The sequence below is a fragment of the Bactrocera tryoni genome, chromosome 2, assembly GCF_016617805.1.
Source record: "Bactrocera tryoni isolate S06 chromosome 2, CSIRO_BtryS06_freeze2, whole genome shotgun sequence".
NCBI lineage: Eukaryota > Metazoa > Arthropoda > Insecta > Diptera > Tephritidae > Bactrocera > Bactrocera tryoni.
The window spans coordinates 16134765-16149328 of record NC_052500.1 but is presented as its reverse complement, the minus strand read 5'-3'; the positions used below and the strand labels follow the sequence as shown (position 1 = coordinate 16149328).

At 43.1% G+C, this 14564-nt stretch overlaps 1 protein-coding gene across 1 annotated transcript in view; it reads left to right on the top strand.

The window, feature by feature from the left end:
• The first annotated feature begins 2138 nt into the window (after window positions 1-2138).
• The window catches only part of LOC120767678 (cadherin-related tumor suppressor), a 262952-nt gene continuing 250526 nt past the window's right edge, over window positions 2139-14564 (top strand). The window contains exons 1-2 of the mRNA XM_040093853.1: window positions 2139-2148; window positions 2199-7126. Of these exons, the coding sequence (XP_039949787.1) occupies window positions 2139-2148; window positions 2199-7126 (4938 nt within the window). The remainder of the gene's footprint in view (window positions 2149-2198; window positions 7127-14564) is intronic.

The following is a 14564-nucleotide window of genomic DNA, read 5'->3' as shown; positions in this document are numbered from 1 at the left end:
TTCTTCACATATTGTGGCGTTGCTTTGGGCGATTAGCTGTACAAAATTTCATTAAGGTATCATGCCAACCAAAAAAATTGTTCATACATGAATTAAATTTTGACTCAAATTGTATGGCAGCTATATCATCATAGTATACATTTTGCAGGGTATAGATAATATAAATACATATATATATTTATATATATACAGTTTGTGGTAAAAGCATAATAAGCTCCATGCTTGTAATTAATGTGATAATTGGCTTAGACACAGCTAAGGGCTGTAACTTATAGTTGTAACTACAGCCTCTCGTCTCTTATGACTTATTATAAATATATAAAATATTGTTTTATAATTTTCAGCTACAAAGATAACTGCTTTCTATTCTAATTCGCTTATTTTTCGCTTTATTTTCAGATTTTTTTATCGACTTCTGTGTGATTTCCGTCAATTTGCCTGGCTTCCTGTCACCGGTGTTGTTGCGTTGCTTTGTTTGCGCAAGTGCTAAGTGCAAAAAAGTGTACGTACCAACAACAAAATAACAAAAAAGTAGCTGAAAAAATACACAAAACCCTAAACCTACAATAAAACAACAAAACAAGTGAACAAAAAAAGTGAAAATCGCATGCTGCCACTGAGGCTGACGGACGACGTCGTACCCTCATCATCATAAATTACCCAAAGTATATTTATAAAAGTGCAAAATAGTTGAATATACTACACAAGTGTTTAGTTGTGATTGTGTTTGTATTCGCGTATGTGTCTATGTGTGCAACAGTGAAAATGTCTGAGCAGCGGACGGGAATAAAATGAAACCAATCGCCAGAACTTATCGCGTTGGGTACACTAATGGCTGCGAGTTTGCGCATTCCACAGCGAATAGAAATCGAGCAGCAGCAACAACAACAACAACAAAGCGAGCAACACATAAAGCAGCAACGGCGACTAAGTGTTTACAACAAAAGGCAAAAACGTGAGCGAATTCCAGAAGGTGCAAACAACAAGCAACAGCGCACAGCAAATAGCGCAGCGTCACCCGGGCGCAGAGTACTCAGCATACCACATACATTACAACAAATACAAAAACAAGTGAAACAACAACAACAAAAACAATTGCAAAGGCAACATAGTGTAATAAAGAACAGTTGAGGAGTGTAAAGGACCGCCAATTGGCAGTCTTCAACGGCGCAGCCACATTATGATGTGCTGCAGCAACGCGAAATATTTGCCTGCAGACGTTGCGCACTACGCTGGACGGCGACGCGGACAAGCCGTCGAACTGGTCACGGCCACAGACGCAAATGCGAGCGCCGCAGCACAGACGCGCACTTACAGCATGACAAATCAGCCAAATTGTAACGATATCTTCATTTCTGCGATTGCCACAAATGTCAGCCGTCCGGCCGTACACAGCAGGCGCACTGCTAGCGTTAGTTTCCCTTTTGCCACAACAGCAACACGTGCAACAAAGCGCACCGCCAAGCCCACAAGCGCATTAAGGCCAGTAGCTTCCTTACCAGCGAGCACTGTTGCTGTAACTGCAGTAGAAGTCAATGCAACGCAGAAATTTCAAAAAACACAAGAAGACTGCAAAATTACGCCACAAACGCGCATAGAGCCGGTACAAGCGGCTGCTTATGCGCCAGCAGCAACACGTCAGCGCCAACATAATTTAGTCTTAAGCAAAGTTGTGCCACTTATTTGCCTGATATTTGCGCTGTGCGTTTGGCCAACGCCATGCCAGAGCCAGCGCCAGCCGTCGGGCGCATATGGAACTTCGGCTTTTGGTGCGAGCGCGTCCGGCCCCATAGCACACTATAGCGTGCTGGCGTTTCCACGTCGACGCTCGTCGGCGGGCGCTGATGGTGTTAGCGGACTGATGCAGTCGCGTGCGGTGGATACGAGTGCACAATTCGAGGTGTTGGAGGGCCAACCGCGCGGCACAGTCGTCGGTTTCATACCGACCAAACCCGATTTCACTTACCGTTTCAACGAGCCGCCACGTGAATTTACGCTCGATCAGGTGACGGGCGAGATTAAGACGAACATGGTGTTGGATCGCGAGGGCATGCGCGATCGTTACGATTTGGTGGTGCTCTCCTCACAGCCCACATATCCGATCGAAGTGCGTATTGTTGTGCTGGACTTGAATGATAATGCGCCCGAGTTTCCCGAACCCAGCATTGCGGTATCGTTCTCGGAGAGCGCGGCCACAGGCACGCGTCTGCTACTGGATGCCGCCACCGATCGCGATATTGGTGAGAATAGCGTGACGGATGACTATCGTATTGTGGATGGTAATGTGGAGGACAAATTTCGTTTGGCCGTCACGACGAACCCGAGTGGCGATGTATCGTATCTGCACTTGGAAACAACGGGCAATTTGGATCGTGAAACATGCGGTTTTTATCAGCTCAACATATCGGCGCGCGATGGTGGCGATCCACCAAAATATGGTTACTTAATGGTCAATGTGACCATTGTCGATGTCAACGATAATCCACCGATATTCGACCACAGCGATTACATTGTCTCGCTGAATGAGTCCGTGCCGCCCGGCACGCCCGTGCTGCAGGTGATGGCTTCCGACAACGATCTGGGTGATAATGCCAAAATCACTTACTACTTGGCCGACACCGAGCAACAGTTTACAGTCGATCCCGAAACTGGTGTCATTTCGACGACCGAATTGCCGAATTGCCCGCAACAGAATTGTCAGACTTACGCACGTCCGGGTGCGAGTTGTCCGAAAAGTTGTGTTTTTACGGTATTCGCGCGCGATCATGGCTCACCGCGTCAGGATGGACGCACTTACGTAACGGTGAATCTGGTGGACACTAACGATCACGATCCGGTCATACGTTTTCAGTATTTCCCACCGACCGGCACATTTGCAACGGTCGATGAGAATGCGGCCAACGGCAGCGTCGTTGCAGCCGTGTCTGTAGTCGATATGGATGAGGGACTGAATGGCGAGACAAGCTTACGCATTATCTCTGGCAATGAGTTGGGTCACTTTCGTTTGGAGAAGACGCCGTCGTTTGATATTGTGCGCGTTAATGGTGTGTTGGATCGTGAGGAAATTGGCAAGTACAATTTGACAGTAGTCGCCATCGATAAAGGCTCACCGCCGCGCACAGCGACGGGCCACCTAATTATCCATGTCAACGATGTCAATGATCATGAGCCTGTGTTTGAGAAGTCCGAGTATTCGGCTGTGCTGAGCGAGTTGGCACCGCCGGGCACGTACGTGGCCTCCATTACGGCTACCGATGAGGATACCGGTGTCAATGCTTTGATTTCATATGATTTTGTTTCGGGCAATACTAAACAATGGTTTGCCATTGATCCGACGTCCGGTTTGATAACAACGCAGGCGGCATTGGATCGCGAAGTGCAGGACAGCGTCGAGCTAAGCATTTCTGCACGTGATGGCGGTCCGAATCCGAAGTGGGCGTACACACAGCTGAAAGTGACCATACTGGATGAAAACGATGAGGCACCGCAATTCTCGCAACAACACATCAACGTTACGCTGAACGAGAATACGCCGCCGCAGACATTGGTCGCCATGCTAACGGCCGCCGATCACGACCAGGGCACTAACGGCTCGGTGACATACACACTGGCGGGTAGTGTGGAGCGCAAGTATCCGCAACAATTTGCGCTCGATTCGCTCACTGGCCAATTAACGACGCGCAGCAAACTTGATCGTGAGACAATTGCGCATTATGAGATTTTTGTGATCGCACGCGATCAGGGCGCACCACCACAATCGGCCACGGCTACTGTTTATCTTAATGTGGAGGATGTCAACGACAACAGCCCAGTGTTCTATCCCAAGAATTATTTTTATGCGTTGCCTGACGATGCGGGCGACAACCACCACCACCAACACCAGCAGCAGCAGCAGCCACTATTGAAAGTCACTGCCAGCGATCGTGATGCGGGCGATAATGCCTTAATTACCTACCAACTGGAGTCAGGTGGCGATGGGCATTTCGTCGTCGATACATGGAGTGGCGCGATAACGTTGCGCGCCGGCAGCACCGATATACGCCAAACGCCGAAGGCACTTTACAAGTTGAAAATTTCGGCAAAGGATCGCGGCGAACGTCGCAGCGAGCTAGATGCAGTGGTGGAGATTGTGTTGCAATCCAAAATGGAGTTGCTCGAGTTCGACTCATATGGCAGTTATGAGTTTCAAATTGTCGAAGATCATGAACAACAAAAGGCCGACACAGGACGTGAGGTGGGTCGCGTTCAGGTGAAGTCACATGCTGGTAAAACGACATTGCCACCCAACATTGAGTATACGATCGTCTACGGCGATGCGGATGAGAATTTTGCGGTGGACCAGCGCACCGGGCGCATATATACAGCGCGCCGCATTGATCGTGAAGAGCTGGCGCAGTATCAGCTCACTGTGGCGGCGCGCACTGGGCTGGCGTACGGCAAATGTATGGTGAGCATTGCGATTGCTGATTTGAACGATAATGCGCCGATCTTTGCACAAGATCGTGACGGTGAGATACAGTTGCCGGAGAACGCGGCTGTCGGTCAAGAGGTTTACTTGTCACGCGCACGTGATCGCGATTCGGGCATGAATAGCCGTGTCACCTACACGCTCACCTACAATCCCGAGGAACTGTTTCGCATTAGCGAAGCAACCGGCGTACTACAATTGCAACGTCCGGTGCGCGCTGCACCCGGCACACTGCTGCATGTAGAGCTGATGGCCACAGATGGAGGCACGCCGTCACTGTCAACGCGACATAGCATCGATGTGCTCATCGCCGATGTCAATGATCATACACCTGTGTTCGATCACACATCGTACGAAACATCGCTAAGCGAGTCGACTAAGGTGAATGCGCGTTTCTTTGCGCTAGCCGCCAGCGATGCGGATCTCGGCGCAAACGGTCGCATCTCCTACGACATAATCGAGGGCAATACAGAGCGGAAGTTCGGCGTCTTTCCCGATGGTTATTTATTTGTGCGCGCGCAGCTAGATCGGGAAGAGCGCGACTATTACGCGCTAACAGTGGCATGCCGTGATGGTGGTGAGCCGGCGCGTTCCTCTGTGGTGCCGGTAATCATACATGTCATCGATGAAAACGACAATGCGCCACAGTTCACAAATAGTACCTTCACCTTTAGCATCGCAGAAAATGAGCCGGCCGATTCGTTTGTCGGCAAGCTAACGGCAGTGGATCGTGACATTGGACGCAATGCAGAGCTGATTTATGCTTTGGCAACGCAAGAGCAAGACTTCAGCATCGATATGCGTAATGGTTTCATCAAGACGTTGCATCCATTCGACCGCGAGGAGCTCGTACAGCGGCGCACCGGCGTCGGTGTGGGTGGACAAAGCAACGGCCAGTCAAATATTGGCGCTGCAAGCGTGGGCGACGGCAATAACAATGGCAATAACTATGTGCTATTGGAAGCTATCGTTACGGATAATGGTGCGCAACGCTTGCACGACAAGGTCAAAGTGAAGATAATCATAACAGATGTCAATGACAACGCGCCACAGTTTGTGCGCGCTCCCTACCGCGTGCAGATATCCGAAGGCGCTGCTGTGGGCACACAAGTAATGCGCGTCTATTCGATTGATGCGGATGAGGGCCTGAATGGCGACGTGTACTACTCGCTTGTCGCGGGCAACGAAGAGGAACGCTTCCTCATGGATGATGCTACAGGTCAGTTGTCATTAGCGCGTTTGCTAGATCGCGAGCAGCAGTCGTCGTACAAGCTGACGGTGGTGGCACGCGATGCCGGTGTTAAGCTGCAGCTAAGCACCAATACCACAATCATAGTTGAGGTGTTGGATGAAAACGACGTGGAGCCGCAGTTTGCGCAGACAGCAAGTGAGGTGTCTGTGCTGGAGACGAGCAGCATCGGTACGGAATTGATGCGCTTCCATGCCACGGACTCAGACTTGGGCGTAAACAGTCAGGTGACCTATAGCATCACAGCCGGCAATCGCAAGGACACTTTCCATATCGATGCCATTTCCGGTAGCCTTTACCTGCACAAACCGCTTGATTATGAGGAGACTACCGTTTATCATCTAAATATAACCGCCGCTGATGGCGGCACACCACGTCTGGCGCACACAATTATCTTCACCGTGAATGTGGTGGATGAAAATGATAATCCGCCAAGTTTTCCAAATACAGCCATTGTGCGCCAAATCAAGGAGGGCATTGCCGTTAAGACGCCCATTGTAACAGTGACTGCCGAGGATCCTGATTCCGGTTTGAATGGCAAGGTTACATATTCGATCACTAAGCAGGACCCTGAACAGCCGGGTGGTCGTCACTTTGGCATCAACACTGTAACCGGCGTCATACACACGCTGCGTGAAATCGATCGCGAAAGCATTGACACTTTCCGTTTGACCGTCGTCGCCACCGATCAAGCTGAATCACCTGAACCCCAACTATCCGCTGAGAAGCTTGTGACCGTCATCGTAGAGGATATCAACGATAACGCACCGAATTTCGTATCCATGAATGCGGCCATTCTGCCAATGCAAACAGCGTCCGCCCAAAGTCATTACTATCGCGACGGCCTGCCGGTAATGCATGTGCATGCACGCGATGCTGACTCATCCAGCAACGGTTTGGTCACATACGAAATGGTTAGCGGTAATATGGAACTCTTCAAGCTGCATCGCAATACGGGCGCGATAACGCTACGTAAAGTCATCGATCAGCCGGAGGTGCGCTATCAGTTGGCCTTGAAGGCGACCGACGAAGCGGTGCAGAGCGAACGTAAGAGCACCGACGCGTATATAACGATCATAACGACGGGCACGGCGTCGGGTCCCACTTTCGATCAACGCGATCAAAGCGGTTCGGTATACGAGAACGAACCGACCGGTACCAGTATACTGACTGTGAACGCAGGCCTAGATGGCGCCGAAATCGAGTATTACGTGACTAATGTAACGGCAATCGGTGCAAGTGCGCGTTCGGGTGCGGTGCAACAAGTCGATCGGCTCTTCGATATTGATACAAAACTAGGTATATTATCAACGGCGAAGGAGTTGGATCGCGAAGCAGGACCGGACACCTATGAAGTGGAAGTATATGCAATCGCATTGGGCGGAGTGCCACGCACAACGAATACTAAGGTAAGCTCTTCTTGATTTTGATTATTGAAAAAATACAAAACTTAAATGTGCAACGGGATTTCAGTTCGAGATTGCGATTCGGGATTGTAATTCGGGATTGTGTTTCGGGATTGTAATCCGGGATTGCTGTTCGGGATTGTGATTCGGGTTTGTGATTTGGGATTGTGATTCGGGATCCTCGGATTTTACAGTTTTTTTAGTCAAGTGCTTAATTCATTTGTAGGTAAATATGCAGCTTATTTAGGTATTAACTACAGAATCCCGAAGTTTGTGAGTTAAAAAATAAATTAAGAATCGGTATTCTTATTCCTGGGGCAAATCTTTTTAAGTCCTGAACTATCTTCAATGGTCACGAAGTTGATACCCTATAAAGTATATACATATACATATGTATGATCAGCGGGGCGAGCAGAGTCGATTTGACCATGTCCGTCTATCTGTCCGACTGTATATACGCGCACTAGTTCCGAAGTTTTTGAGATATCGCTGGGAAATTATGCACACGTACTTTTCTCACCAAAAAGCAGCTCACTTGTCGGAATCGCCGATATCGGGGCATTATATCATATAGCTTCCATACAAATTGAACGACCAAAATAAAATTTTGTATCAACAACTTTTTTCTTTGACGAGATAAATTTATCAAATTACGCAGAAATTATTGTCTAAAGTAATGCTAAAATATTTGAAGAAAGTTTACAAATCGGAGCATTATAGCATAAAACTGTCATACAAACTAAACGATAAAAATCAAGTTCCTGTATGAACAACTTTTTAATTTGACGAGTTAAAGTAATCAAATTTGTCAAGCATTATATTCTAAGATAATGCTAGAATATCTGAAGGAATTTTCTAAATCGGATCGCTATAGCATATAGCTGCCATACAAATTTTACAAATCGAAACGCTATAGCATATAGCTGCCATACAAACTGAGCGACAAAAACCAAGTTCTTGTATGAAAAACTTTTTTATTTGACGAGATAAATTCAAATAGCACATTTCTTATAAAGAATATATAAAAGAATTAAGAATCGAACGCAACAAGTTTACCTTTTCACAGAAAACAATTTTATCCGCCTTCATTTGGCTATGCTACAAAACATTTTCAAATTTCTACTTAACAATAATCATCGCCACATTTGCTACACATAATTCTTGAACATTTACCCAGGTGGGTGTGTGCGTGTATGTCTAGTACACTTGTTGCTAACATAATTGGCAGCAATAACATCATTTCTGCTTAGTCGCATTTTTGCGCTACTAAAATGGCAAAAATTATGCCAAGCAACATCGGTTAATTAATTCACTGCGACTCGTTGTAGCGCATATAAATTCTTATTAGCACCACACAAAAACCGATTGGTCAAGCGGCTGGTAGCTGGCAAGTAGGCGCGCACATATGCAGCGAAGAAAGCAGTAACAGCAAACAATGTGCAGCATGCAACATGAGCAACAAACAACAACAAGTAACAGGCACAAAAACAACAAGTAACATGAAACAAGCAGGCAGCAAACTATAACAGCAGCCACCACAAAAACAGCAACAACAACAACAACAATGCAACATTAACAACTCCAACAACATAAGCGAATAACAACAACCAAAGTGCAACAGCAACAACAACAAGCTAACCAGCTAACCGCATTGGCAAACATGACGCTGACGGCTGTGACTGCAATACACGTTCGCGCATGCGCAGGCTGGTCTCTGTAGGTGCTTGTGCGTATGTATGTGTATTTTTTGGTTCAATTCTTTGTTCGTTTGTGAGTTGGCTATAAATTCTAGCAAGCAGCCATAAACATTTAAGACCCTACAAATTGTAATTTGCACGCACCGTATGCGAACGCATGAAACGCGTCACAACTCAATTCTTTTTCAATGCGCGCACATGCAACACAACACACAGACGCGTGCACGGCAACTTATATATGTGTATGTATGTATGTGTTTGGCACAAATGCATTTTCAAACACCACTTTCTACTCTTTGTCCACTGTTAGCCCAGCGCCGACTACGCTTCGCTGCGACTTCGCTTTGTTGGGCCATGGCGCGGCGCGGCGCGATGAGGTGAGTTGCTGTGGCAATCATATTCTCCAGAAATCATAATAAATTCCAATGCCACATTTACATACGACGCAGTTGCATATTTCTCATTGCAACAATATTATTACATACACACACACAAGTGCAGCCGCTCAGGCGCATCTAATCGATTCGCCTTGTCGCGACATTTCTACTAAGCAAATCGCTTTGACTTCAGCTGGCACTTGTTATTTCACTTCCAATCCCATTACCGCCAATGCATTTGCTAAATAAGCAACAACAAAAACACAAACAACAAGCGCAATAACAAAAGCAACAGCTTTATCTGCAACTCATACACATTGCTGCGTCTGCAACGTCAGCACCATTTCCGTGGCTCAACTGCCGCGCGATCCACCTCAGCCGCGCGGTCACAGCGCTCTACGCCAACCCACAACGCCATCTTACATTTTCACAGCAATTATTGTTGCGACATATACTAAAATGGCTGGCTGTCTAGCAGTAGTTGCATATATGTGCGCGCGCGCCACATTGGTTAGAGCGTTTTAAGCGCGCGCGTCGTAGTTGGCTATCACCGGCATGTATCTGCGCGCTCACATACACATGTGCTTTGCATGCACGCGTCTACCAACACTCAGCCAATCATGCAAACTTGTACACTTTTCGCCAGTGAAATATCATCTGCAATGATTTTTTACTGCCTCCGAGGTGATTTTTATGATTCCTCACACACTCACCTTGCATGCGCCCATGCACCGTGCCGCTTGCCGCTCTCGTACCCACAAAGTGCGCTTCGCTCTTGATCATCGCTTGCCTGCTGTCTGCTGTCGTCGTCGTCGAGGTGTGGGTAAACTAATGTCACTGCATTGTAGCTGCAACATAAGCGTCGCCAACTTGCAACAACACTGCAGCGCGCTCTTGCCGAGTGCATATACTATGTAGTCGTACAAAGATTCAGGTGTTTTTACTGCACTAGCACGGCGCACACATTCGGGCGCGCTGCCTTGCCTTGTCTATGCTGTGGGACAGTTAATGTTGGTGCTGGTGTTGCACGTTATAGCAATAAATTAGTTCGTTATGTTTATGCGCATTTTATGGCGTCTAAATTAGTTGCTATGTATGCGTACACACTTTTCCACAGTCAGCCTCAGCGTCCTCGATTATATTGGTTTGAGGCTTTTTGCTCTGGCTATACGGACGATAAGCAGCGCACACCCAAATCTCGTGGAAATGGGATTCCATTAGGGATTTTGCATAGCTTAAGTGTGTTGCATGTACATTTGCGTTGCCACATCACATTAATGCGTACAAATGTTCATTTGTGGCGAAAAAATGGTTTTAATGCGACATGAATAATTTGTGTGTGGGCAGTCAGGGTGTTGGGGAATTTCATATTAACCGTTAGAACAATTACCGGAAGACATATAAAATGAATATAAATTAAATTTGCATGGAAATTGCAGAGGCAGTGCCATATGTCTAGATATTCTATGGTATGTAATACCATAATAATACTTGGTTCATACTGTGATATTTCAATCCCATTACAATATTTTAATCCCCATAGTTGTTACTGTTATCGATAAATATGGATTCATATTAATTTCAGTTCTATGTGGTCCATACTTCAGCATAGATTGGACCGATATTTAAATATAATGGTATTTTAGTTCCCAATAGTTATTGCTGTTATCGATAAAATTTGTTCAAGTACATTTTTGTGGTTGAAATATCGTTTAAAATTTTCCGTATTTGCTACAACCGACCAAATAAATGTTTTCATACGTCTGGATTTATTGTCCATTGTACATTTTCTAAAAGTTCCAACTTGATAAATATTTTTTTATTATTATCGTTATATATATACATATATATTATCGATATCTTTTCAAGTTTGTCAATTAAATAAATTGCATTTTATTTTTTAGACTAAAATAAAACGTAGTTGATTAATATTTTCAACATTATTTGGAAGCTTCAACGCAATAGATTTTTCCATATCGATTATTATCGATATATTTTATTATCGACATATAGTCAACTCTTAAAATTGTTTTTTCTTATGATCGATACATATAGTACATACATCGATGCATCAATATATCGATACATATTTATATAATTATCGATATGTACTTAAGTTCATTTTTTAGAATGGATCGCAACAATTTTTTTAATGCGATCATCCTTACTCCTACATTAATATTCTAGTATTTTACCATAGTACTTAGTTATTGTTGTTATCGAGACATTTTTATTTAAATATAAATATCGAAATATTTGAATCTTCCGTATTTTGCAAACAAGTTTTGCTTTAAAAGTTTTTAGCTGGCAATAAAAGTAGTTTTTCGATATTTTCAACATTTTCTAGAAGTTTCTATTCTTTTTGTTATCGATTATTATCGATAAATACTTCAATATACATAAATATATTCTTATCGAAATGCACTCAAGTTTGTTAATTAATATTTTATTATCACAAATATATAGGTGAATTGATATATCGATACATACATATATTATAATCGATATATTAACAAGTACATCAATTATCGAAACCCCTCTAGTTGGCTTGCTTATAACCATATATCTATTTTTTAGAAAGTTCAACTTGATAACTCTTTTTGTTGTCGATTATTATCGATAAATATTAAATTTTTTGTATTAAAATAATTGTAGTTGATAAATATATTCAGAATTCTCTAGAAGTTTCTATTTGATAATTTTTTGTTATCAATTATCGTCACATACATCGACATACATTTTGTTTTACCGATATTTACTCAATTTTGTATTATTATCGATACATTCTCAAGTATATTAAATATCGAAAGTCCGTTAGCTGGCTTGATTAACCATATATGCTTAAGTTTTGAAGTTGAACAAGGTGATCGAGATATGATTTTTTTATTCTCAACGCGATAACTGCCTTTTCTGTCAACATATATTTTATTTTTGTACTTTGAAACTGATAATTGTTTTTTATTACCAATATATGAGGTGATTTTTGAAACTTCGAAACCGATAATTGATCTTTATTATCGATATATGAATTGCTTTTGTTGAGATAACTCGATAACTACCTTTATTATCGTTTAATAATCCATAACCACCATTATATACATATATTTCTTTATGATCTCCGGTAATACCTTTAATCGCCCAACTTCGCGTCCATTAGAACACCCGGTGATCAACAGACTCATCGGCATATGAAAACCAGTTTGGGTGCTACAGTTAAGCTTCCAAAATGAGTAAACTGCAATTGCTGTTGGTGAAAGTGGGTTTATTCCCGGCGATTTCTATAAATGAAGTCATTAAAAAGTGAATTAGCAAAATTTAGAAAGGTACCTGCTTATATTTTTCCTAAAAGTGTTGAACTTAGTTCAATAACATTTATAGGAGAATGGTTTTCGGCTTTCTTATGCTTTTTTGTGACCCAAGCTGCTCATCGTTTGGAATTATCACTACAGTAACGGTTTTATTTTACCGTTATTTGGCATTAAATTATTACAACTCCAGATGTATTTCAAGAAAGTATACCGTAATACCCACACCTTTGCAAATAATAATGTTCTAATTAAAAAATTATATTTTCATATTTTCCAATAACTCACAGAAAAGAGGCCATTAAAAAATTTACAAATTCTTGCTGTAAATACACGAAAAGAAAATCGCCATTCACTGTTTGCACCAAAAGTGCTAAATATACCACTATACATGCGCAGCGCCTTTCTTTTTCTACGTTTATGCGCCGCCTGAGCTCATTTGCTTGCATTTTCTTTATTGTACAAATATAAAATTACCGTAAATGGCATTTGGCGCTTGGTTCATATTATTTTCAAGTTAAATTTGTGTTTGCTTTTAGTTGTGCATTGAGACAACTATTTTTTTGCTATAAATATATTTATTGACTCGCAGACTTTTTTCGCGCTGACCCACTTGTGGCCAGCAAGTAGTTGCTTTGGCACCTGTCAGTGGGTGCCCAGCCTCAAAAACTGCAAGTCGGCGCATATTTATTGCATGCCACAACGATTTGTTTCGAGTTTTTTCCCCCTCATTGACATGGAGTCCAGCAAACTCGTGTAATTTTACTAAATACGCAAACAAACATATTTTACATTTAAAGATAATTGTGCTGAAAAAACGCTGTTGTTGTTGGCGTGCCAGTGCAGTTTTTTTTTTACCGTTGCTCAAGTGTAGCAATAACTCGTAATTTGATTGATTACGTTGATATTTACAGTTGCTTGAGCAAACCCTGCAGCGTAGCTCAATGTGTTGCTGTACTTTTTGATTTGTAATTTGGCTTAAAAAACTGCCAATGTGTGTCTCTCCCTTATGGTATATGATATGACTGCGATGCAGCAAATACAAAATATTCTTCCTAAGAACGTAATTTGAATAGTTCAGTTTGTATGGCCGCTATAAGCTAAGCTATAAAGGTTCAATCTGAACAATATGTTTGGATATTGTGGACTTACCTTAGATAATAAGCTGTGTCAAATTTCGTACATATACAACTATGAGCAAAAAATAGTAAGACTCTGTTCATAATTTTTAAATTCTTAATTTATTCTTCAAAATCTATGTCGTCCCTTTTAAAGCGATCCATCTTGGCCACAATAAACTTAAGCGTTTTTTCCAATCCTCGAAGCAGTCGTTAAAGTCAATTTTCGGCACTGCGCGAAGCCATTCACGTTGAAGTCTTCAATTGACTCAAATCGATTTCCTCGAAGCGTTCGTTTCATTTTGGTGAATAGCCAGCAGTCACTCGAAGCTAAATCAGACGAATACGGTGGTTGGTCACAATATTGGTTGAAAATATGGTGAAAATCTTACGAAGGATCAATGCAGTATTCGTCTGGGCATTATCGTGGTACAAAAACCAAGAGTTGTCGGCCCAAAATGCCGGCCTTCTTTTACGAATAGCATCGCGCAAATGACGCAAAACACTCAAATAGTATTATTCGTTGGTAGTTTTGCCGGTCAGAAGGAAATCGGGGTGGATCACACCTCGATAATCGCAGAAAACTCTCAACATTACGATTTTTGACTTGCTTTGTAGTGTTTTTTTATTCCTTTGCCACGATATTCGGCTGATTGATCGTCTGTTCCCGTATTGTAAGCATATATCAAAACTCATCGGCAGTAATAATATGCTTCATGACATCCTGATAGTCGGAAGGCATTGTTTCACAGACGTTAATGTGACGCTGGTTTTCGATAAAATTTAGTTATTTGGAACCAATAGCGCTTTCACTCTTCTTAGTCAACCGGATGGCCCAATTGATCTTTTAAAATGGTTTTCACTGTTCCTTCTGCGATGATCTCTGACTTATTAAGCACCTATTCCTTTATTTTATTGACGTGTTGATCATCAGTTGATGTTGA